At 46.5% G+C, this 25,525-nt stretch overlaps 1 protein-coding gene across 1 annotated transcript in view; it reads right to left on the bottom strand.

Moving 5' to 3' along the window:
• The window catches only part of SEC11A (SEC11 homolog A, signal peptidase complex subunit), a 156,355-nt gene extending 140,332 nt beyond the window's left edge, over positions 1-16,023 (bottom strand). Inside the window, exon 1 of the mRNA XM_086958407.1 lies at positions 15,827-16,023. Within this exon, the coding sequence (XP_086814533.1) occupies positions 15,827-15,880 (54 nt within the window). The 5' untranslated portion in view covers positions 15,881-16,023. The remainder of the gene's footprint in view (positions 1-15,826) is intronic.
• Between the last annotated feature and the right edge of the window lie 9,502 nt (positions 16,024-25,525).

The raw sequence follows: 25,525 nt of genomic DNA, 5'->3' as shown, positions 1-25,525 counted from the left end.
TTCCCAAGAATATTCCTAATGGAAAATCAGAGTAACCAGTTTCAAAAACATTTTATGAAATAAAAATCAACAAGCATTGGCAAAGCCAATAGGCATGCCACTGGTGGTCAGCCTTTTGATTTTCTCAATGTGTGCCTTGTTTTGACACCGTTTTTGTAGAACTTTGTAAAACTTTACTGCTGTGGTAGCTGCCTGGCCCTTATAACAAACACTGGCAAAAACTCAAATATTTTTGGTCTCAAAAACCATACATAGCCACAGTAGTTCCTGCCATTGAACAAAAATACTTTGTGTACCGACCGATATACTCTTTGAGAAAGAGCAGAAGGCTGTCATTCTCAACGAAGCAAGGCAGAAGAGAGCGAGAGCTAACATTTTATTAAAAGCACATGGTCTTGATTAGCGCCAGAAATAAATAGCGGCCAATTCTCAAAGAAAGAAAGTCACAAAATTGCACCGATTGTATATGTTCCTGCATTTATGTTGATTTATAGGTCAGTTAATCGCATTCCAAGAAAATATTTGTTAACTGTATGTTAGCAGCATGAACAAATATTCATATGTGTATGTGCTAATGTGAAAATCCGTTGAGAGGTAACAAGTTCACATTCCGACCAAACACTCCCCCCACCCCCTCCAACCCTAGAAGACGTTTTACTTCTGCCCATGTTAGGAGTAAACTTCCAACCTTTATCTGTATGGGAAATTATTAGAGACGAGTTGATGAAAACTCATAAAATATGCATGTTAGTAGGTTTGCACAGGCAATCCAACCATGGGGAACTATTGCTTTCGCTACCTCCATCCCCAGTATGTAGATCTGCAGAAAGGTGGCAAAATGAGAGAAATGCTAGCATTCAACCACTCCTATGATACGAGCTCTGGCACAATCAGAAAGATTATTATCAGTGCTCTTTGATAATAAAATTCATGCCATAATTTGTTGACGCACAACATGGTACCAAAAGGACAAGTGGGTTTTGTTACAAGACGAGTAAATTTATGAAGCAACCCGTCACTTAATGGTGATAAAACGGAGGTGCTGGTCAAGTCTGAACTGTTGGACAACGGTTTGCTGCCCGGGATCCATAAGGAATTAGCCCCAGACTAAACCAACTATCGAAAATCTGGGTGTATTAATAGCTCACATTTGAGACTCAAGTCTGTAAAACGGCCTCCACATGTTTTGGTATCATGGGGCTACTAAGAAAGATCTTAGACCTGCTTCTACGGTTTTCCCACAAGATTGTTGTGCAGGTGCCGATTCTGCCCTGTCTAGAGTGTGGAAATTCCCTCTGTCTGGAAGGACCAGTGTATGTGTTGAATAGACATCAGATTATCCAGAATAGACTGGTGAGGCTGATACTTAAGATAACGAGAGATCAATCGGTATCTGGCTTGGTTGCCTTTCACTGGCTTCCAGTCAAATTCAGAATTCAATTCAAATAGTTATGTATCATCCACTGAGGATCCCATAAAAAAGCTCTCAATTTTTGTGTCCTTTGATACGTCTGGGTGTGCTTAGGAGATCATAGAGGTAATATTCCCTAAAGTTAGCCGAAATACCTATAATTCTGAAAGCTAGGAGTGGAGGTCGATCCATCTAATTTCTTGTGGGAAAATGTACCTCTTCGGATGAGCATGAAGGAGGAAAAAGGTGAGTTTAGGAAAGAATGAAAAATCTGGCTTTTTGTTGATTAAGACCAAATAGTGCTTAGATTCTCGACAGCACTGGGATTGCCCAGTAGGGTTGCCAGGCACTGCATAAGTGAATCTGAATCAAATTTAGTCTCTGGGGACCCTTCAATGCTCACCAATTGCAGACCAATCTCCCTGCAACCATATCTGGTTAAAGTATAAGAGAAAATCATCAACAGACACCTCACCAAATACCTCAATGACACCAATTTCTCGACACCACTCAGTCTGGTTTCAGACAAAACAAAGCATGGAAAGTATTAGCATCACTGCCACAGGTAATACTTTCACGATTCTGGACAGAGAAGAGAAAGCGGCGCTCATCCTCCTGGACCTTTCTACAGTGTTCTACATGGTCTCCTGCCCCATCCTCATCCAGCTAATACACAACATTGGAATCCAAGGGCACGCAGTCCAATGGATCTGCTCCTTTCGGACTGGAAGGACCCAGTTAGTTAGCATGGCACCATACACCCACGAACTCACCTGCACAGTTCACCAAGGATTATCCCGGAGCCTGACACTTGGCATACATGATCCTTCTATCCAGCATCATCTGCTCGCTCGTCTTCTCCTACGCAAGAACGCACAGCTTATTCTCTCCCTCATAGACAAGACGCCCTGCACAGAGACCAAGTTCAATGCCTGCATCAGTGATATTGCTAACTGGATGAAGAGCAACTGTCTAAAGCTGAATACCGATATAGTGATCTTAGAGAAGAGCACTTCGCCGAGGTACTCCACCTGGTGACCAGCAGTTAGGACTGACACCCACCCAACACGATCCACATAATAGTGTTTCAGGAATTTGTGTTGTCACACATTATCTTACGATAAATCGGACCCTTAATTCGCCAGCTGACTGTGTGGTAACAGATCAGCCCTTAAGAAATGGGTATGCTAGAAAACCCAGTTTCAGTAGCGCCCTCTTAAACTTGTACCTACAATCAGCACAGGTCTTCATTTCAATAGTGGTGTGATGGTATGGCAATCCTTGGAACTGTAACCCATTCCAGGTGGTCCAGTGCCTTCTGGAGGATTTTTCAGTGGGGTTATAGCATCTGCTCTTAGGATCCAGTGGTCATGAGTCTGGAGACTTGATGGGTGTAGTTGGTCCTCCAAGAGTTATTCTTGAAATAACAGGCTACTTTCTCTGCCTATCTCGTCCTTAGTTGGGATCTACCTCTTCACTGTAGCACCCTTACAGAGTCCTCCTTTACCATGCTTCAAGAAGCTTAGCTACAGCTTTTATAATAGCAACCAAGAATTTGGGAAGCTTGGACTTTGGTCATAAGCCGGCCGTTTCTCAGAGTTTTCTGTCCAGATCTGCCCAAGTCAAAGCCTGTGGTTCTCTTCTAATTTGGCTTTCTACTGCTCAGAAAATAAAATAAAAATGAATTTTCTGGGAGCGCACTCAATGAGGAGTTGTCTAATTCTAAAAACAAAGACTGTGGAGTTTTTTTGTCTAGGGTAGAAATTATATAGGTCAGTGTTAAAGTTATTTTATTAATCTTTTTCGAATTAAACCATAAATTAGTTTAGAGTGAAAACATTGATTAGACAAGTCCTGCACCCAAAATGTAAGAGTGTAAGTGTGTGGAGGAATTTGAAAACATACTTCCAAGTCTGAAGCCTTAAAGATGAGAGCACTTGGGACCTAAGAGGTTGGTCATCTACTAAAAATGGAGAAACCAACTTACAAAAACATCATGTGAGCAACACAGACATTTGATGACTGCGCCCAGGGTTTATAAACGTTGATGTCTGCTTCCACAAGGCAGGCATACCGTGGCAAATCTAAATAACGCTCTGAAGCACCTGCAGGATACTCTGTCACAAAGAGGTAAGCTGAGTGTGAGAAGTTGGCCTGATATGTAGTGCTCACCATTCTAGTGATCACTGTGTATCATTCCAAACGACCCTTATTGATGATTGGTTGTAAGTCAACCTTTAGACCAGCTATCCTAGTAGCATGGACAAGGGCAGTCTTTAGGCTAAACTCTAGAGGGCGTGTTAAGCCAGCTGTTATACCATCACATATACCCCTTGAACACCAAGTGAAAGGACACCACACAAGTTGTTATGAAAATAAAAGGATATTTATTATAACACAACAGCCCTGGACTCTTTATGAGGACAGGGCGCTAAGCACAATACAAAGCTCTTAAAGAAATTCTGAAAGTCGCACAATTTACGCAAATACCCGAGGGGCACGGAAAACCATATACTACAAAAGTGGAATGCGAAATTACTAGCAGGTAAGTACTACTCTCATAGGGTTTAGGATCGCTAGGACTGGACTACTGAACCTTCAGATTACGAGCAGGAGGCCTAGGGAGATCGGGTGCAGAGTGTGCACTCTCACGCGGGATGCGGGACAAAGTCTATGGATGCTAGATTTCGTAAAGTTAGTGTTATCGGACGAATCCGACTAGGTAGAGCTGAAACGAAAAAGGATCTGGACCCTTGGATAGTTAAGCTATGCTGGAGCACCGAAATGCTCAGGTTACCTAGCCCAGGGGCTGCGGCTGCATAGGTCTGGAAAGACGTCAGGAATCCTCGTTGCAGTCTATGGAGCCTGAAAGAAGAAGTTGCTGGCAGGCGACCAGTGATGAAGTTCGATGGGATCCAAGCCTGGATCGGTGATGGAGGATACCTGTAAGCAGAGGGGATCAAGTTCTGAATCACTAGCCAGTGATTAGATGGGCACCAGGATGGCACCGGACGAAGTCACCTCGACCAGGTGAGTGGGCGACGCTGGGCTCTGCAGTCTCTCGGACCAGGAGGCGTTGTCGGCGACCAGGATGGAAGTGCGAGCTGTCCCACGAAGGTATCTGCTGTCGACGTCGCTGGACCCAGGATTGGGGCAACAACTCTTGGCAAATGCAAGCCCACGCGGTGGACTTAAAATGGCGTCTGGAGTGGACCAGGAGGGTCCGGGTGCTCCTCTGTTGGAGGGGAGCAAGGGCCAGTCTGGAGCAACCAAACCAGCCGTGTTGTCGTCGTGGTGCGTCGTCAGGAGGGCCACAAGCCAGGAAGCAAGTAGCCGGACAACGTGGTGAGCAGCAAAGAGCAGAAGGGCCCCACGCAGATCTGGTGGATGCTGGGGGGCTGGACTTCGGTGCTGGAGCTGCTCAGGGTTAGGGCTTCTCACACCCCAAAGCACTCACTCGAGGATCCCTCGGCGGTCGTGCTGGATAAGCGTCGTGCAGTTCTGAAGATGGCCGGTCCCTCGAGGTCTCGTCACACCCACGGATCTCAGCTGGGCTGATGATGTAGGTAGAGGTCAGAGGTGCCAGGGAAGCCGGGTCTCGTCGTGCTGGTCGGTCGGATTCCTGAGGAAGGACGTGCAGCAAACCGCAGTGTTCTTAGTTGGTGCCCGCAGATGCAGGGTGACTACTCCTTAGTCACAAGGGAGAAATCTTGAGAAGAAGTCTTGAGTTCCTTTCGTAGAAAGTAGTTTCAGGATTCAAAGATGATCTAATTTGGAAGGGGGCCTGCTCCTACCTTTATCCTGCAAAAGGGGGCAGGCTCGCGACTAGGTCCAGCCCATGGGTGGGACCAGGAGGGGGGTGGTTACACCCCTCTCCTTTGTCCAGTCTTCCCCAGCTCCGGGGCTGGTGTGCCCTTGGAACTGGTTCAAACTGGCAGATGCACAGTGAGCACCGGGGTGCCACTTGCAGTCACCTTCCTATTCAGCCCTGCCTACCCAGGATACACAAAACCCTGTCTGGGATGGTGCTAGCACCGCCTCTGACAGGACACCCTTTGTACAAGCTCTCCTCGCTGGAAGGACTCCCAGCAGCAGGAGGTCAGACTTGTGTCTGTGGTGGCAGCATCCATTTTGTGATGCTGAGGCTCGAGTTAACTTTAACCGGGGTTCACAGTTACATACATGTCGTGTCCCTCTAGAAGGGTGGAATGCTAACCCCGTCGCCAGAATTGGCGAGGGGTTAGTATTCCAATTCGTATGACACCTTACTCGACATGTTTTGATAAAGCGATACCAGAGTTGGCATATAACCGCGAGGATTATAATGCACTTAAGAGTATATGGTACGCGTTATCATGGAACAGCTATTAGGACTTGGTTCCGCAAGCTGCAGACGGGCTCAGCTCATGCCAGAGCACCATCTCACATAATTCCAAGCACTCTGCCCTCAGGATTGATAAGGCCTGCCATAGGAGTGACTGATAGGAATACATGTGTCCATTTTAGGGTTAGATATAGGTATACTATATCTACAGCAAAGGGTGATTACACCACTTTGCCCCAGCTGTCATGCAGCCAGTAGTGTCAGATTTAGATGGCCAGCCAGGGGTGGCATAATACATGCTGCAGCCCCTGGTAGGCCCTGGGTACACCTATGCCCTGAGTTACAGGGTCTGATAAGGTGGCCCAGTACCAATTGGTAAATGCACCTAAAGTACACGTGTCAATTTAGTGAGAGAACGGCAAGGCTGTGGGTCTGATTAGCAGGCCCACAGCCAGAGAAGTCGTAAACCAGTGAAGCAAAAAGCAAAAATCTGGGGTGATCATAGGATTGCAGACCCTACTCTCCTACATGACCCCCCCCCCCCACCCCCCCCCAAACTTTGGGACAATAAACTAACCTTGACCAGGTGAGTCTTCTTGCTCTAAGTGGAAATACCTGGAGAGCCCATCTGCATTGCCATGATCAGTGCCAGGTCTATGCTCCACTGTAAAATCCAACCCCTGTAGGGAAATGGAAAACCTAAGCAGTTTGGGGTTTTCACCCTTCATCTGATTTAGCCACAAGAGGGGCTAATGGTCGGTCTGAATCTTGAAATGAGTGCCAAACAAGTATGGCCTCAGTTTCTTCAGGGCCCAAACCACAGCAAAGGCCTCCCTCTCAATAGCTGACCAATTTTTCTCTCTGGGGGTCAGCCTTCTGCTTATAAAAGCAATGGGCTGGTCATGACCATCAAAATTCAGCTAAGGTAGAACAGCTCCCACACCCAACTCAGAAGCATCTGTTTGGACAATGAATGGTTTGGAGTAGTCTGGACTCTTTAGGATAGGGGCTGTGCACATGGCCTGCTTTAGCTCATCGAATGCCTTTTGACAGCCTGCTGTCCACTGAACTTTCTTTGGCATCTTTTTACTTGTCAGGTCATTAAGTGGAGTCACAATTGATCCATAATTTCTGACAAATTTCCTGTAATAACCAGTCAGGCCCGAGAAAGCTCAAACCTGAGTCTGGGTGGTTGGAGGAGCCCAGTCCTTGATGGACTGTATCTTGCTCTCCAGTGGCTGAACCTGGCCTCCACCTACAAGGTGGCCCAGGTATACAACCTGTGTCTGCCCTATCTGGCACTTTGTGGCCTTGATAGTGAGACCTGCTGCTTGCAGTGCCTCTAACACTTTCCTCAGGTGGACCAGGTGATCCTCCCAGGTGGAACTAAAGACAGCTATATCATCAAGATATGCTGCACTGAAGTCATCCAGCCCAGTGAGAACATGATTCACCAGCCTTTGGAAGGTGGCAGGTGCATTTTTCAAACCAAAGGGCATTACCACAAACTGATAATACCCACCAGGGGTAGAAAATGCTGCCTTGGGCTTGGCATCCTCAGCTAACCTGATTTGCCAATACCCAGCTGTCAGGTCAAATGTACTTAAGTAGTTGGCAGAAGCCAATCTATCTATCAGTTCATCTGCCCTTGGTATTGGGTGGGCATCAGTCTTAGTGACTGCATTGAGGCCTCTGTAGTCTACGCAAAACCTCATCTCTTTCTTACCACCCTGGGTGTGAGGCTTTGGCACTAGAACTACTGGACTAGCCCAAGGGCTATCTGAGGGCTCAATGACTCCCAGCTCCAACATTTTCTGCACTTCAGTTTTGATGCAGTCTCTGACATGATCAGGCTGCCTGTAGATTTTACTCTTAACTGGCAGGCTGTCACCAGTGTCAACCTCTTGGGTACACCAATTAGTTTGACTGGGTGTCAGAGAGAACATATGTCTAAAGGATTGAAGAACTTGTTTGCAATCCTTTTGCTGATGTTCAAAGAGGCTGCCACAAAAGACAACACCATCTACTGACCCATCATCAGGGTTCTGAGTGAGCAGGTCCGGGAGAGGGTCACTCTCCTCCTCCTGTCCCTCATCTGTGGCCATGAGCAAGCTCATATCCTTCCTGTCGACATATGCCTTGAGCCTATTCACATGGAGCACCCCGAGGGGGCTCCTGGGAGTTCCAAGGTCCACCAGGTAGGTGACCTCTCCCTTTTGCTCAATGATTGTGTGGGGCCCAGACCATTTGTCTTTGAGTGCTGCTGGGGCCACTGGCTCCAACACCCACACCTTCTGTCCAGGCTTGTACACAGTCAGGACAGCCTTTTGGTCATGCCAAGCTTTTTGGAGTTCTTGGCTTGCCTCAAGGTTTTTAGAAGCCTTTTCCATATACTCAGCCATCCTGGAGCGGAGACCAGGTACATAGTCCACTATGTTGGTTGCAGGCTTTTTGAGAGGCTTCTCCCGTCCTTCCTTCACCAAACACAGGGGTCCTCTTACAGGATGCCCATACAGAAGTTCAAAAGGGCTGTAGCCAACCCCCTTCTGTGGGACCTCTCTGTAAGCAAACAAAAGGCAGGGTATCAGGACATCCCATCTACGCCTGAGCTTTTCAGGTAGTCCATGAATCATCCCTTTTAGGGTCCTGTTGAACCTTTCAACAAGCCCATTGCATTGTGGATGATAGGGTGTAGTGAACTTGTAGTTGACACCACATTCCTTCCACATAGCAGTCAGATATCCTGACAAAGTTTGCACCTCTGTCAGAGACAACCTCCTTAGGGAAGCCCACTCTGGAGAACACTCCAACTAGGGCTCTTGCCACAACAGGTGCTGTAGTGGTCCTAAGGGGAATAGCTTCAGGATACCTGGTGGCATGGTCCACCACCACCAGTATAAACTTGTGCCCTGACGCTGTCTGGGGTTCCATTGGACCAACAATGTCAATCCCCACTCTTTCAAAGGGCACCCCCACCACAGGCATTGGTATAAGGGGGGCCTTTGTGGTGCCACCTGACTTACCACTGGCTTGGCAAGTGACACAGGAGCGACAAAACTCCTTGGTATCTTCATTCATGTGAGGCCAGTGAAAGTGTGAGACAAGTCTGTCCCAAGTCTTATTCTGGCCTAAGTGTCCTGCAAGGGGAATCTCATGGGCCAAGGTAAGAAGGAAACCTCTCTGTGACAAGGGGACGACCAGCCTCCTGGTTGCACCAGGTTTGGGGTCTCTTGCTTCAGAGTACAGGAGTCCATCATCCCAGTATACCTTGTGGGTACCTGTGGCGTTCCCTGCAGCCTCAGCAGCAGCCTGCTGTCTGAGGGGTTCAAGAGAAGGGCAGTCTAACTGTGCCTTCCGCAGGTCTTCTCTGGAGGGTCCACCTGAACCCAGAAACTCAACCTGATCAGGTTCAAGTTCTTTAGGCTCAGTTTCCTTTAGTTCCTTGAGGTCAGCCTCCTCTGAGACTTGATCCACAACCTGGGGCAAGGGGGAAGGCAATGCCTTAACCCTACTGCTCTTCTTGGCAGGTGTCTGGTCCATTGTTCCAGGATCCAGCACCTGTTCAGTGGGGCATCTTCTTGCCTGTGACCTAGTCACAGCAAGGACATGTGCTGGCACACCTAACATCTCCATGCGAGTCCTCTGCTCCACTTCTGACCATAGTGATGACTCCAAATCATTGCCCAACAATCATTCAACTGGGAGGTCTGAACTAACCACAACTTTCTTTTGGCCACTTACCCCTCCCCAGGAGAAAGCCACAATTGCCATACTATGGTGGGTAGTGACATTGCTGACATTGGTCACTAGGTCGTCTGTACCTAGTATGATCTGTCCAGGGTCCACAAAGTTAGGTGTCACCATTGTGAAACTGGCACAAGTGTCCCTATAGGCCTGAGCCATCTTTCCATTTATAAAAGGTGTCTGTCTGTATTTGACCAAGGTATTGGGACTTGCACCAGGGGATATATCCATATCCCCTGTACAGACAAGGACAGCCTGAGTGAGTGTGCCAACTAAGTTGTCATACCCCTCAGATCCCAAGGTTAACCCAACTAATCCCTTGGGAGGTGCACTACCACTGCTGACTGTACTAGGGGGTGCAGGTGCCTTAGGGGCTACAGTGGTAGGAGTTTGCCCTCCTTTCTTGGTGCACTCACTAAACCAGTGAGTTTTACTTTTACAGTATTGGCACCACCTTTTAGACTGGCCTTCTTGAGTCTTCTTTTTCTGCTGTGAAGCTTGACCCCCACCCTCTTTGGTTTGTTGGGGGCCTGTCGAAGACTTCTGGTCATTTTGCACATTCTTAGTATTACCCTTCTGGTCTGCTTTCTTCTGACCACCCTGGTTCTGGCCCTGGTTCTGCTTAACCCTTGTTCTGACCCATCTGTCTGCCTTCTTTCCCAATTCTTGAGGAGAGGTCAGATCTGAGTCAACAAGGTGCTGATGCAACAACTGGTTCTGACAATTGTTTAAAATCTGTTCCCTCATGATCAGATTGTACAATCCTGTATAATCAGTAACCTTACTGCCCAGCAACCAGCCCTCCAAAGCCTTAGTGGCACAATCCACAAAATCAGACCAATCCTGAGACTGAGTTTTCTGGGTATCCCTGAACAGCAACCTGTACTGCTCAGTGGTTAGGCCAACCCCATTTATCAGTGTATTTTTCAGGACTTGGTAATTGTTAGCATCCTCAGCTCTAGTAGTGAGGAGCTGATCTCTACCTTTGCCTTCAAAGGAGAGCCACAAGACAGCTGCCCACTGACTCTGGGGGACGCACTGGACAGTGCAGGCCCTCTCCAAAGCAGTTATCCATTTGTGGATATCATCCCCTTGTTTAAAGGGGGGCACTATCTTACTCAGGTGTCTAGTGTCTAAACTCCTGTCCTTTTCTCTAGGTAAAATGCTGCCACCAGTGGGATCTAGCTCACACAACTTTTGCTCTCTAGCAAGGGCAAGTCTTTCTTTGGCCAGGGCAAGTTCTTCCCTTTCAATCCTCAGATTGACTTTCCTCATCTTAGCTTCATGCTCTCTTCTCTGAGGGGATGTCATCCCTCTGTGAGAAGAGGTCTGAGAGCCATTGGTTCGAATAGATCTGTTAGAGCCTCTGGATAGAGACCTAACTCGTTTACTCCCAATGTTAAGTCTGCCTGAGAGTGGCCCTGGGGGTCCCTAAAGTCCATTCTCATGCCTACTTAAGTTGGTCCTGGTTAGTCTACTGACTTCTACCTGACCTTTGTCTGCCTCATCCCCTGACAACTCCTGATCCTCCTCCTCTCCTTCACTAACTGTTCCATTGAGTCGGAGGTCAGGGTCACCAGTGGTTCCCTCTAAGGGAGGCATGTTCTCATCTGGATGAGAAGGGTCTGTGTTAGCAGTCCTCCTGGCATCATAGTCTCTAAGAGACCAATCAGAAATGGGATTGTAGGGTTAGAACCCTGTTTTAGCTTCCTAGATGTACAGATTTGTCTCATCTCCTGGAAGCTAAGAGCAGCATATCTGGAAGTGACTTGTGGAGGGTCAACTGACACAAGGGGGGCCTCTGAATTCCCTCCTTTGTCTGACATGCTTTTCTAGTGAGGTGTAAGTGGTGCACTTACCAACACTATTTGTTTGCCTACTGATCCCTTGCTAAGAGTTGTAGTCAGGGTGTGCTAGGCCCTGTTGAACTACAACAGCTGGTTCAGTAGAACTCAGAGTATTCTAAGCTAAGTTATATGTACCTTGGTACATATGTGATCTTTCAAATGATATTCTTAGGATACGTGTGGTAAAACAACAGCAAGCTCAAATCCCAACCGCTGCTCACCAATGTGGGAAGTTGGCCTGATATGTAGTGCTCACCATTCTAGTGATCACTGTGTATCATTCCAAACGACCCTTATTGATGATTGGTTGTAAGTCAACCTTTAGACCAGCTATCCTAGTAGCATGGACAAGAGCAGTCTTTAGGCTAAACTCTAGAGGGCATGTTAAGCCAGCTGTTATACCATCACATATACCCCTTGAACACCAAGTATAAGGACACCACACAAGTTGTTATGAAAATAAAAGGATATTTATTATAACACAACAGCCCTGGACTTTTTATGAGGACAGGGCGCTAAGCACAATACAAAGCTCTTAACCCCATGGCTGCTCAGCATATTCCCCTGCTGTGCTGAGAAATCGTTATTCCCATTCTACATGACGAGCTGGGCTCGTCATCAGTGTGCGAGGAGGCTACTGCATGACGAGCCCAGCTCGTCATGAGCCTGGAAGGGGTTAAAGAAATTCTGAAAGTCGCACAATTTACGCAAATGCCCGAGGGGCACAGAAAACCATATACTACAAAAGTGGAATGCGAAATTACTAGCAGGTAAGTAGCCGGACAACGCGGTGAGCAGCAAAGAGCAGAAGGGCCCCCACGCAGATCTGGTGGATGCTGGGGGGCTGGACTTCAGTGCTGGAGCTGCTCAGGGTTAGGGCTTCTCACACCCCAAAGCACTCACTCGAGGATCCCTCGGCGGTCGTGCTGGATAAGCGTCGTGCAGTTCTGAAGATGGCCGGTCCCTCGAGGTCTCGTCACACCCACGGATCTCAGCTGGGCTGATGATGTAGGTAGAGGTCAGAGGTGCCAGGGAAGCCGGGTCTCGTCGTGCTGGTCGGTCGGATTCCTGAGGAAGGACGTGCAGCAAACCGCAGTGTTCTTAGTTGGTGCCCGCAGATGCAGGGTGACTACTCCTTAGTCACAAGGGAGAAATCTTGAGAAGAAGTCTTGAGTTCCTTTCGTAGAAAGTAGTTTCAGGATTCAAAGATGATCTAATTTGGAAGGGGGCCTGCTCCTACCTTTATCCTGCAAAAGGGGGCAGGCTCGCGACTAGGTCCAGCCCATGGGTGGGACCAGGAGGGGGGTGGTTACACCCCTCTCCTTTGTCCAGTCTTCCCCAGCTCCGGGGCTGGTGTGCCCCTGGAACTGGTTCAAACTGGCAGATGCACAGTGAGCACCGGGGTGCCACTTGCAGTCACCTTCCTATTCAGCCCTGCCTACCCAGGATACACAAAACCCTGTCTGGGATGGTGCTAGCACCACTCCTGACAGGAAACCCTTTGTCCAAGCTCTCCTCGCTGGAAGGACTCCCAGCAGCAGGAGGTCAGACTTGTGTCTGTGGTGGCAGCATCCATTTTGTGATGCTGAGGCTCGAGTTAACTTTAACCGGGGTTCACAGTTACATACATGTCGTGTCCCTCTAGAAGGGTGGAATGCTAACCCCGTCGCCAGAATTGGCGAAGGGTTAGTATTCCAATTCGTATGACACCTTACTCGACATGTTTTGATAAAGCGATACCAGAGTTGGCATCTAACCGCGAGGATTATAATGCACTTAAGAGTATATGGTACGCGTTATCATGGAACAGCTATTAGGACTTGGTTCCGCAAGCTGCAGACGGGCTCAGCTCATGCCAAAGCACCATCTCATATAATTCCAAGCACTCTGCCTTCAGGATTGTTAATGCCTGCCATAGGAGTGACTGATAGGAATACATGTGTCCATTTTAGGGTTAGATATAGGTATACTATATCTACAGCAAAGGGTGATTACACCACTTTGCCCCAGCTGTCGTGCAGCCAGTTGTGTCAGATTTAGATGGCCAGCCAGGGATGGCATAATACATGCTGCAGCCCCTGGTAGCCCCTGGGTACACCTATGCCCTGAGTTACAGGGTCTGATAAGGTGGCCCAGTACCAATTGGTTAATGCACCTAAGGTACACGTGTCAATTTAGTGAGAGAACAGCAAGGCTGTGGGTCTGATTAGCAGGCCCACAGCCAGAGAAGTCGTAAACCAGTGAAGCAAAAAGCAAAAATCTGGGGTGATCATAGGATTGCAGACCCTACTCTCCTACCCTGAGTGCCTCCAGATCTCTCACGCGGAGTTGCTCTAGAACCAGAGCTTTAAGTGGGCCGGGTACTGTTGGTTCTGAGCACCAGCAGCTGTGAAAAACATGTACGGAAACAGATCCCCTTTAAAGCTCTCCATTTTTGCCCTCAATGTAAAACAAAAAAACTTAACTCAGTAGTAGAGCCACCCTTCACTGGTGTTTGATATAACTTCAAAGAGACTTGTAGTTATTTCTCATGCGAACAAATGATGGACAGAATGCTAAATGAATCATACATTCACCTCCAGTCAAGAGACCTGGGTTAAATCCATCATTCTTTTGCTCACCATGTCACCCCAATTGAGACCCAGCCAAAGACAAATCATTCTTGACCCTGTTCCTCATGGGAACAGTCCAGCCCGAACTCCCAAGCAAGGTCCTCGATGGACAGCAAACAAGCATCCTGGGACCGGTTTCGGGCTATTATACCTCATTAGCCAGGCTAGCTTTAATCCAGTGGCATAGCGAGCAAGGGACGGACCCATGTTTGGGCATACCCATCCCACTTAGTGCAAAAAGGGTTACGCAAATAGTTATTGCTCAGTCTCATCATTTCATACTTGAAGTATTTTCAATACTATATACAAAGTAATTGTTGTCACTTACGTTATGCAACTAACAACTATTTATTTATATATTTAGGTGTAATGCTATTTGTTCATTTGTAAATGGTTGCATTAACGGAAACAGGCAGACACATACCAGAAGGGAAGCGCACACTACTAAGCACATTTTTTTTATTTACATGTTTAGGCCACGCCCTTAATTACATAGACCACGTGCTGTTGTGCCTCAGCCCCTTCCCTATCACCCCCATTTTGTTCATCCTACTCAAAACCCTGCCTCAAACAGTTTATGATTGGGGTTGTCTAACTCTTCAAAATGTATGTCCTCATTGATCGAGAGTATTCACTAGAAATAAGGTAAACGTATCAGAGAGTTGCATATCTTAATAATAAACCCTCGGAACATATTCGGATAACAAGAACATGCTTCATACCATGAATAACGAATGGTCTACATGTATCATTCCTAAATTATTTTTAGGCAATTTAATCAGAACAGGCGGATAAGCTGGGAAGCATGGTGTCCTCAGTTGTAAATGCACTAAAACTCCAATTAATACGAAGGCGGCCTACGGCTCAGAAATTCTGTTCACCACACACGAACAAAGCATTTTATGTGCCGCATGCCACCTCGTTTTCGAGGGATTCTTGCACTACATGCTCAGAGGATCTAATTCTTTATGACTCCTGACTGATCGGATTCTCCAAAGACCCGTCTATACAATAGAATACAGGCTGGGGCACTCGATGTTACATTATCTGGTGCACCTTTCAAAACTTTGGATACAGGCTGGGGCACTCCGATGTTACATTATCTGGTGCACCTTTCAAAACTTTGGATAAACATACAACCAATAAGCAGCATCAAACAATTGCTTATTCAATTTCTCACAAAAGAGTGGTCAAATGAATCAGGGGGTGCAGTCCAGTAATGTTATGAGAACTGAAAGCACAAAGCAAACTATTAACAAAACCGTTTCACTGAAACCATAGAATGCGGTGGCCCTTCATTGGGTAATCTTTTTTTTTTACTGGAACGCACTATTGTCTTTTAAGCGGAGGTCCGAATGCGCTGTGCCCCTTCATCCGATTTCTTAAATATCTCCGGAGGCAGGTACTACCAATTGTGCAATGGACCTAAGTAGGCTACCACAAATGATATTATTATAAATCCCTCCGTTTTCTTTTATTGGGGCGACAGACTGTAGGGGGTGTGGGCACAGCCTAAAAGGTAGATACAAAACCTAAAATGCCTTTCCTAAAGGTATCTGAACAGACATCTCTTACTGGAATATGGCAGGAAGAGGGTCTCTGCTTTCTTCGGCATAACAGTTACACCCAACATGTGAACATTTCTCTCGAGAAAACCCCTTCAAAGCATTAGAATAGTCAAAGATATCCCATAACAACCTAATATAAACTATTTATAATAGAGAAAAATACGTATCTCGTTAATTAATACACTACACTACTGATCTGCATTCGCATGCCGGATGCCATGCCATGCCATGCGTTGGGAGTTAAGTCCGTGTGATTTACAGAACAGACTGACGTTAGTCACTCTAAACTTTTCCTGTATAAGCTTCAATTTCCTCCTCACCTGCCGCTTGTTCATTCGCCGCACATCATCTAGAAAGTCAAATGATAGGAACATTGTGCCGCAAACAACGTAGCAGCACAGGACAGCGGGCAACAAGGGTCACAGGGAGCAGGGAAGACAAACAGGGGAAAGGGGGCAAGACACACAGAGGATCAGTGGCACAGCCGATGCTCCTCCGGCTTTCTCACTTCCGGGATAAACGCTTCCGGAGTCGAGAGTTAGCTTTTCAATAAACTTTATTGTTGAAAGAAGAACAGGCACTGACTTGCGCCCAAGTGCAATCAGTAGCTATAGACTTGCGGCGGCCATGTTGGAATGGGGCAATGTTCTATTCATATGAAGGGTGCCTTCAACGGAAATGGGCGTATAGCATACACGCCAACCCTCCTGAATCAGACGGGAGACTACCGATTTCAAGTCTAGTCTAGTCTGCCGAATCACGATCTGATGGAAATCAGGCAAAAGCGGAATGGGGATTTCTGTCGTACTCTACCATCTGCCCATCCAAGAATTCCCTCTGGCAACCAAAATTAAGGCTTCGTAATTTATTTTTGGAGGGGGAGATTGGATCGTGTGACAAACCTCGTCATTTTATTTTTGGCCAGCTGTACAATACATAGCACATACAAAAACTCTGGCCCTTATTTATCGGGGGTTTGGCTAGGGCTGCGCTGCATGTCAGCTTAGTGCTTTGCCCTACCTCTCAGTGAAAGGACTAGAATGCATCATATTTGATGCAATATGGTGCATTCCTGTCCTTCTAACCTGCGCTGCTGCAGGTTCGTGTGGAAGTAGCACCCATTACCTCCTCGTCCTGTCTCCCCGTCCCATTCCTGACAAGTGAGCAGCTAGTCTGCTCTACAGAAACCCCTACCTAGCTGAGCTGTTTGCACTTCCCCTTATGATGACGTCACCCCCACGTGACTATAAAGGGGGAAGTGCATCTAACGATCATCCTGTTCTTTTTTTCTGCGATCTACGACCGCGTTCCTGGCTGGGCTGTTCGTGGGCTGCCGGTGTTCCGCGTAAGTTCCTTGCTGTTTGTTTTTGTTGTTGCGGCGGCATGCTTCAGCGACCGCCTTCTTTGTCGCTATGCCAGTTTCACCGCGATGCCTCTGGTATTTGGGGGCTGTTGTGTTACACGCGGCTCGCGTAAGCGGGCGTCTCTGTTTTCTGCACTATTTGCACTCGCGGCTCACGTTAGCGGACTTTTTTGCACGTTTCACTCACCGGACTTTGGTTGGCCTGCTCCAGCGGCCGTTCCTGGGTTTCCTGCGGTCCTTTTTCGCCCTGCTTTAGCGGGCATGGGCTTTTGAGGTGTTTGTGTTCTGGCGCTCCGGTGGTTTGGGCCTTAGGGGGCGTGTTGGCTGCTGATTGGGCTTTTTATGCCGGCCCATTGCCTTTCCTGCCACAGGTGTTCAGGTCCTCATCTTGTATATATGGGGTCCTTCTTGGATGTTTTGATGTCCTGGTTTTTGCCTGTTGGTGTGGTTTTTGGACTTTGGCTTCTGTGATGGCTGCTGAGTCTTCATCTTCTGTGGCCCCTCTGGATGCCCTGCGCCTCCTTGTCAGTGAGGCTGTGGCTGCTGCTTTCCTGGCTAGGGATGCGGCTGGACCTCCTCCCAAGAGGCCTCGTGTTTCTGTGGATGCACTGGCTGACCCTGAGTATGACTTGGGTCCTGAGGATGATGAGGGTGTGCGTGGTCATTTTGTTCAGGGTGCTGAGCTCACTGAACTGTTCGCACATGTAAGGCCCAATTTGGGGTTCTCTCTTCCTGCCGCTGATGTTTTGGAGGATGACTTCTTCACACAGTATGTCCAGCCTGCTCCGGACTCTTTGCCCTTGCACGGTGCTATTCGCAAGGTGTTGTCTCACGAATGGCAGGATGTGGACAAGTCTGCTTTTCCTCGTTTCCTGTCTCGGCGTTACCCTCTGGAGGGTTTTGCTGCTGAGTTCCCTCAGGCTGTGAAGGTTGATAATCTGATGGCTGGCCTCTCTTCTCAGGGTTTGCTCGTTTCTGAGGACGACCTTCCTGCGGACGCTTTGGATAAGCGTGTTGAGGGTGCTGTGAATCGTTCTTATGCTGCTTCCAATTTTTCCATCCGTGCGACTGCCTATTCGAACTATATGGTTCAGTCGCTCCTTAAGGATTTCCAGTCCCTGTCGGTTCTGCTGCAGGACGGCGAGGATGCCACGCCTCTTTTGTCTTTGATGGAGCAACAGGTTTGATACCTGTCGGATATTTCCTTTGACAATTTGGGGGCGGCGGCGGCTGCTTCTGGTGCTTCCATCGCTGCCCGTCGTCATATTTGGATGCTGTCCTGGAAGGCGGACTCTTCACAGAAGTTGGTCCTCCTTAAGTTGCCCTTTGCTGGTTCCAAGGTGTTCGGTCCTCAGCTGGAGGGTATGGTCAAGCAGTCTGCTGAGAACCGCAAGCTGGTGGCTCCGGTCCGCCCTCCTTCTCGGGGTCGTGGATTTGGTTACCGTCGCGCTTTTGGGCCTCCTGCTCGTGGCGCTTCTCAGCCCTTTTGTGGCAGGGGTCGTGGCGGGGGGCCCCTGGAAGCACCAAGCCCCGTGCCGCTGCCGGTGTTGCCACCCCCGCTTCTTCCTCTTCTCAATGACTGTCTGCCCTTGCCGGTTGGTGGTCGCCTCCAGTCCTTCCGCGCCCAGTGGTTGTCGGTTCCGGATGCCTGGGCGGTTCAGACTGTTTCGGAGGGTTGCCGGACTGAGTTTTCCTCTCCTCCTCCTCCGGGATTTGTTCAGACTCCCCTGCCGCGTCTTCCTCTGCGCAGGGATGCTTTGTTGGCAGGTGTGCGGCTCCTGTTTGAAAAGCGGGCAATTGTGGCGGTCCCCCCTCTGGAGAGGGGTAGGGGTTGCTATTCTATCCTCTTTCTGGTCTCAAAGAAGGACACTTCGGATCTTCGTCCTGTTCTGGATCTGAAGCGGGTCAATCGCTTCGTTGTCCACCGTCCATTCAAGATGGTGACGCTCCAGTACTCCTGCCTCTAACCTGCCGGGGGGCTTCCTGGCGTCCCTGGATCTCATGGATGCGTATCTGTCATGACACCGTCTTTCCAAGCCCAAAAACGAGCTTAGAACACCCTTCGAGGAAACCCACCCCTGTCCCGTGCAACCTGCACGCCTGTACCTAAAAGGGAAAAAAGGGTTAGCATGTAAAGTCATTAATAATGGTTGATGTTCACTGTTATATGCATGTTTCAAACCAATGCCTTTATATGTTTATTATGATTGGCTGCATTATTTATGTGGTACTCCGTGTAGACATTCAAGGGGAAAAAGACGCGCTTTGGTGTTGCATCAAGAAAAGGAAAAAAGACGCGCTTTAAAAAACAACACGCATCTTTTTGGTGCGCGATGCAGAATGATTCAGCGCTCCATTCTCGGAGTGCTCGGCGGACTTTGGGCGTGGCACGCAGCCGTTTCCTGACGTCCTTGGGTGTGGCTAGACTATAAAAGCCACACCCAAGGTTCTAGAAGACGCTTGGTCTTCGGAGTGTCCCGGAGTCAACACCTGCATGGAAGAGCTCGCGTTCAGCATCGGAGATCTGGAACTGAGTCAGAGTCAGCAATCATCGGACAGCTCAGACAGCTTGGATTGAAAGCTAAGTACTTGTTTCTCTTCAAGGCGCCCAACGCAAGGATCCAAGAGACTTGTTTTGAACTTTGATTATTTTCAGGGTATTCATTTGTAAACCAAGTTAAGGACTAATTCGAACAAGAATGTTTATGGGTATTCTTTGTTTTATTCTTCTGTGAACCAAGTCAAGGTTTAATTCGAACATGAGTGTTAATGTTTGACAACCTAGATGATGCATCTTAAAGAGAGTGTTTAGATAATATTCATCCTCACAGAGTTTTCAGAAGTTTCAGTCGGAATCGCAATAGTTTTGATCTTTTATGGAAAAGTCGTGATAAACCTACCAAAGCAGGGAAAGGAAGTGAGTAGGATTTACTTTTAAGTTATTATAGATAACAGGTAAAAGTGAGGGTTAAGAAAAGTGCAAATAAGTGTTGTTTCTTTTCATAGAAGTTTCAAACTCAAAACTGGAGGCGGACAAGTCAACCACCTTCAACTGAAGACCTCAACCCTTGCGCACACCACGACGACGACATCCAGGACGCGAAGACCTAACGAGTAGTTCGCAGGTAGGAGACTGCCTCCCCAAAAGTCAAGGAAGAGTTAGAGGAGTAGATAGGAGATTAAAGAGACATAGACTTTTGCTAAAATTACATTCTTGTATATGTTTTCAGGTCGACTACTAGACAACAAGTAGCGTCAGATCCGGCCTCTCTCCCTGGCTGCTACCCATCATCCTAGTGTGTTGTTAAGAATCACTGGCTGAAAAGGTAGGGTTTTGGGGGATTGGTCCATAGCGTCTCTGCAAAACCGATCAAGCACCTTACAGGTAAGGTTGGTGTTCAGCTCAGGTAAGAGTGCTTGATCATATCTGACAGAAGACCAAGCCCACGGCAAAGTTTTGCCCAGACGCTATGGATGAATCCCCGCAAATAACGTTGCAGGATTTAGCTACTGTACTATTAGAAATCAGGGCAGAAAATGCGGAACTAAGGAAGGATGTTACTGCAATTCAAAATAGGATTACACCAAGTCCTCAGACCTGGACTTTTACTTCTGATAAAAAATCTTATATGAAACCACCAATCTTTCAGCCAACTATGCATACTCTGTATAGTGGGGAAGCAAACTCTAATACTTCAGGAAATCCTCAAATTCAGGTGGTTACTCCAGTATCTATCCCATTAGCACCACCTGAGAGGTTTTATGGGGATTGTAACAAATTCACTATCTTCTTAAATCAGTGTCAGTTGCATTTTGTGGCAAAACCTACAGCGTTTCCCGATGATTCCTCTAAGGTGGCATTCATCTTGTCCTATTTAGGTGGAGACGCTGCTTTATGGTCCGTGCCTTATGTAGAAAGGAATGACCCAATATTAACTGATTTTAGAAGATTCAAAAGAGCAATGAAGAAATTGTTTGCCAAACATGTATTTGTACAATCAGCAGATCATGAGCTGCTTAATTTAAAGCAGGGATCTTCAGATCTTCTGCATTATATTTCAATTTTTAACAGACTGGTTATTGAAGCAGAGTGGCCTGAGGAGAAAAGAGTATCATTGTTCTATCGTGGTTTACGCGATGATTTAAAAGACATGATAACGCAAATTTTAGATCCACCTACTGATTGCGAGGAATTCATAGATCTGGTAGTAAAATTAAATCACAGAATTTCAGAAAGGAAAGGAGAAAGGGGGAAATCAGACTTTAGAATGATGATCTTCAAAGAAAAAGGGAATGTAAGAACAGAGCCTTCTCCCTCTAAACTTGATCCAGTGGAGCCAATGCAAATAGGCACAATTAGAGGACCCCTCACTAAGGATGAGAGAGAGAAGCGTCGAAAACTGAACCAATGTATGTACTGTGGGAAAACCGGGCACTTTATTAAAGATTGTCCCACACGTCCAGTAAGGCCTAAGACCAAGTTTTCAGAAGTTGCAATTATGCAGCAGTCGGAAAACTAGCCCTCTCGGTAGATACAGAGGTCAATCTACCGAGTCCATCTATCACTTTGGCCTCCTTAGCTCCAACTGCCTCTCATTGTCACCTCAGTATGCGTATTCTTCTTCAGTCTCAACTGAATAAGGAACGGTCTTGGTCCATAGATGCCTTAATTGATTCCGGAGCAACTGGAAATTTCATCGACACTAAATTATTTCAGAAGTTAGGCCTAGAACAAATAGTTAAAGACTCACCAGAAGTAGTAAGAGCAGTGGACGGTAAGGAACTCACGTCAGGACTCATACAATATCATACCGAGATGTTGAACATGACTTGTGCAGAAAAACACATAGAGGAAATAACTTTTGACATTATTGATGCACCTCAATTCGGTTTGATTCTGGGGATTCCATGGCTAGTTTTACATAATCCGTATATAGATTGGACTAATAGGAGTATTTTGTTTAAATCCGATTATTGTCATGCTAAGTGTTTCAAACAATTCCCAGGTTCAGAATTGTTAATTCAGGGATATGACTTTCCAAAGAAATCCAAGAGTGTTCTAGTGGTTGCAGGGGTACCAGAGGAATACCAAGACTTGTTGGATGTATTTGACAAGAAAAAGGCAGAGACATTGCCTCCTCATAGAGATTTTGACTGTCAAATAGATTTGGTCCCTGGGGCATCTTTGCCCTGCAGTCGAATTTACTCGTTAACAGAGAAAGAAAATGAACATCTACGAAAGTATTTGGATGAATACTTGGCCAATGGGTTCATTCGACATTCTAAGTCTCCGGTCTCTTCTCCTCTCTTCTTCATCCCAAAGAAGGGAGGAGAATTGCGCACCTGCATCGACTATCGTGCCATCAACAATGTGACGGTCAAGAACCGATATCCCTTACCTTTGATTCCAACCTTACTTGATCAGATCAAAGACGCCACCATTTATACAAAACTGGATCTGCGAGGCGCATATCATTTGGTGCGAGTCCGAGAGGGCGACGAATGGAAAACAGCCTTTAGAACTAAATTCGGTTTATATGAATACCAGGTGATGCCCTTCGGACTTTGCAATGCACCAGCAGCGTTCCAGTTTTTTATAAATGAGGTGCTAAGAGATTTTTTGGATATTTGCTGTATTGTATACATTGATGATATCCTAATCTATTCAAAAAACCAATCTGAGCATGTAAAGCAAGTACGAGCCATTCTTCAACAGCTTTTACAAAATTCTTTATTTGTCAAACTCGAAAAGAGTTTGTTCCATGTGACCACAGTTGACTTTCTGGGGTATATCCTCAGTCCGGCTGGAATTGAAATGGACCCAAAGAAAGTCAAGGCAATAATAGAATGGCCCAGTCCCTCTTCAGTAAAGCAAATACAGAGTTTTCTGGGTTTTGCGAATTTTTATAGGCGTTTCATTAAGGACTTTTCTCAAAAAGTTACGCCTATCACAAAATTGTTACGCAAGAACACGAAATTTGAATGGGCTTCAGAAAGTGAACAAGCTTTTCAAGATTTAAAAGACCAATTTGTGACAGCCCCAGTGTTAAAACATCCTGACCCCTCTCAGCCGTTCATAGTAGAAGCTGATGCTTCACAATTCGCCATAGGAGGAATCTTATCTCAGAGAAGTATAAAAACCGGACAGTTGCACCCCATTGCATACTATTCTAGAAAATTAACCCCTCCTGAACAGAACTATGCAATTGCAGACCGAGAGTTATTGGCTATAAAAGCTGTGTTCAAAGAATGGCGGCACTACTTGCTAGGGGCTCGACATCCAGTGACCATATATACAGATCACAGGAATCTACAAACACTTAGATCTGCTAAAGCTTTGACTCCTCGCCAGCTGCGCTGGACTTTGTTTTTTAATGATTATGATTTCATCATAACTTATCGACCAGGAAAAGAAAATAACAAAGCCGATGCTTTATCTAGAATCGGTTTAAGTGATGACCTAAATCTACAAAAAGAAAAGTTACACCCTATAATTTCAGAGGATAGGTTTCAGATTGGTCTTGTTAACTCAGACGTTTTGCCTGATATTGAGAAAGCCTTACAAAATCATACAAAAGATGAATGGAATAAGCTTTTTCCTTTGTTACAATGGAAAGATAATTTGCTGTTTATGAATGACCAAGTGTTTGTTCCCGAAGCAATTTTACAAGAAAAAGTGATGCAAAATTATCATGATTCTATGCTGTCAATTCACCCAGGGGTAACCAAAATGTACCAACTCATAAAAAGACACTTTTGGTGGCAGACCATGCTGAAGGACATTCAGAAATATGTGCAAACATGCACCGTCTGTAGCAGGAATAAGGCGGTTCATAAATCTCCATCTGGACTACTTATGCCTTTGCCAGTTCCTCCTCAGCCTTGGCATACGGTATTCTTAGATTTCATTGTAGAATTGCCTCGCACCACTTCAGGTTTTACCACCATTCTTACAATAGTGGACCACTTTTCTAGATATGCTCATTTCATTCCTTTAAAAAAGCTTCCTTCTGCCTTGGAGTTAGCACACATTTTTGTCTCACAAATTGTTAGGTTACATGGAATCCCATCTGTGGTGTTATCAGATAGGGGTTCACAGTTTGTGTCACATTTTTGGCAAGGTCTAGGGAAATCATTAAAGATGGAAATGCGCATGTCGTCCAGTTATCATCCGCAAACTGATGGACTAACAGAACGCACAAATCAGACAGTGGAACAGCTTCTGCGCTGTTTGCTAACCACCCATGATCAGGAATGGTCAGATATCATTTGGGCCGCTGAATTCGCTTATAATAATTCCAACAATTCTTCAACTGGTATGTCACCCTTTTTCTGTGTCCATGGTTTCCATCCTAAAGACATGCTAGGTATAGATAAAAAGGTTTCTGATATGCCTGCAGTCACAGATTTTGTAAACAATCTGGTCTCTATTCAACTAGAAGCTCAACAGCAGTTAGTTCTTGCAAAAGAAGTACAAAAGAGATTTGCTGATAAAAATCGGTCTAAGCAGCCCGCATATTCAGTGGGTGACAATGTATGGCTAGCCACAAAAAACTTAAGGCTGAAAAGTCATAAGACATTTCGTCCTCGATTCATAGGACCTTTTCCGATAGAAAAGATTGTTAATCCAGTCAGCATGAAGTTGAAACTACCTGATTCTTATCGTATCCACCCAGTTTTTCACGTCTCACTATTGAAACCTTATGATCCTGACACTCGGAAGCTTAGTAAGCCACCTGCAATTGAAGTAGAGGGGGATTTGGAATACGAGGTAAAGGCAGTTTTAGATTCCAAAAGAAAGAAAGGGAAATTGTTTTACTTGGTGGACTGGAAGGGCTATGGTCCAGAGGATCGCTCCTGGGAGCCTCTAGAGAATCTAAAAAACTCTCCCAAAGTCCTAAAGACCTTTCATAATCGTTTCCCAGACAAACCAAAGCCAATTCCAATGGTATTAGGGGGGATTCTACGGGGAGGGTACTGTCATGACACCGTCTTTCCAAGCCCAAAAACGAGCTTAGAACACCCTTCGAGGAAACCCACCCCTGTCCCGTGCAACCTGCACGCCTGTACCTAAAAGGGAAAAAAGGGTTAGCATGTAAAGTCATTAATAATGGTTGATGTTCACTGTTATATGCATGTTTCAAACCAATGCCTTTATATGTTTATTATGATTGGCTGCATTATTTATGTGGTACTCCGTGTAGACATTCAAGGGGAAAAAGACGCGCTTTGGTGTTGCATCAAGAAAAGGAAAAAAGACGCGCTTTAAAAAACAACACGCATCTTTTTGGTGCGCGATGCAGAATGATTCAGCGCTCCATTCTCGGAGTGCTCGGCGGACTTTGGGCGTGGCACGCAGCCGTTTCCTGACGTCCTTGGGTGTGGCTAGACTATAAAAGCCACACCCAAGGTTCTAGAAGACGCTTGGTCTTCGGAGTGTCCCGGAGTCAACACCTGCATGGAAGAGCTCGCGTTCAGCATCGGAGATCTGGAACTGAGTCAGAGTCAGCAATCATCGGACAGCTCAGACAGCTTGGATTGAAAGCTAAGTACTTGTTTCTCTTCAAGGCGCCCAACGCAAGGATCCAAGAGACTTGTTTTGAACTTTGATTATTTTCAGGGTATTCATTTGTAAACCAAGTTAAGGACTAATTCG

This window comes from Lissotriton vulgaris, chromosome 2_1, assembly GCF_964263255.1.
Source record: "Lissotriton vulgaris chromosome 2_1, aLisVul1.2, whole genome shotgun sequence".
Taxonomy (NCBI): Eukaryota; Metazoa; Chordata; class Amphibia; order Caudata; family Salamandridae; genus Lissotriton; species Lissotriton vulgaris.
Note: the sequence above shows the minus strand (reverse complement) of the source record. Positions and strands in the feature narration are given on the sequence as shown.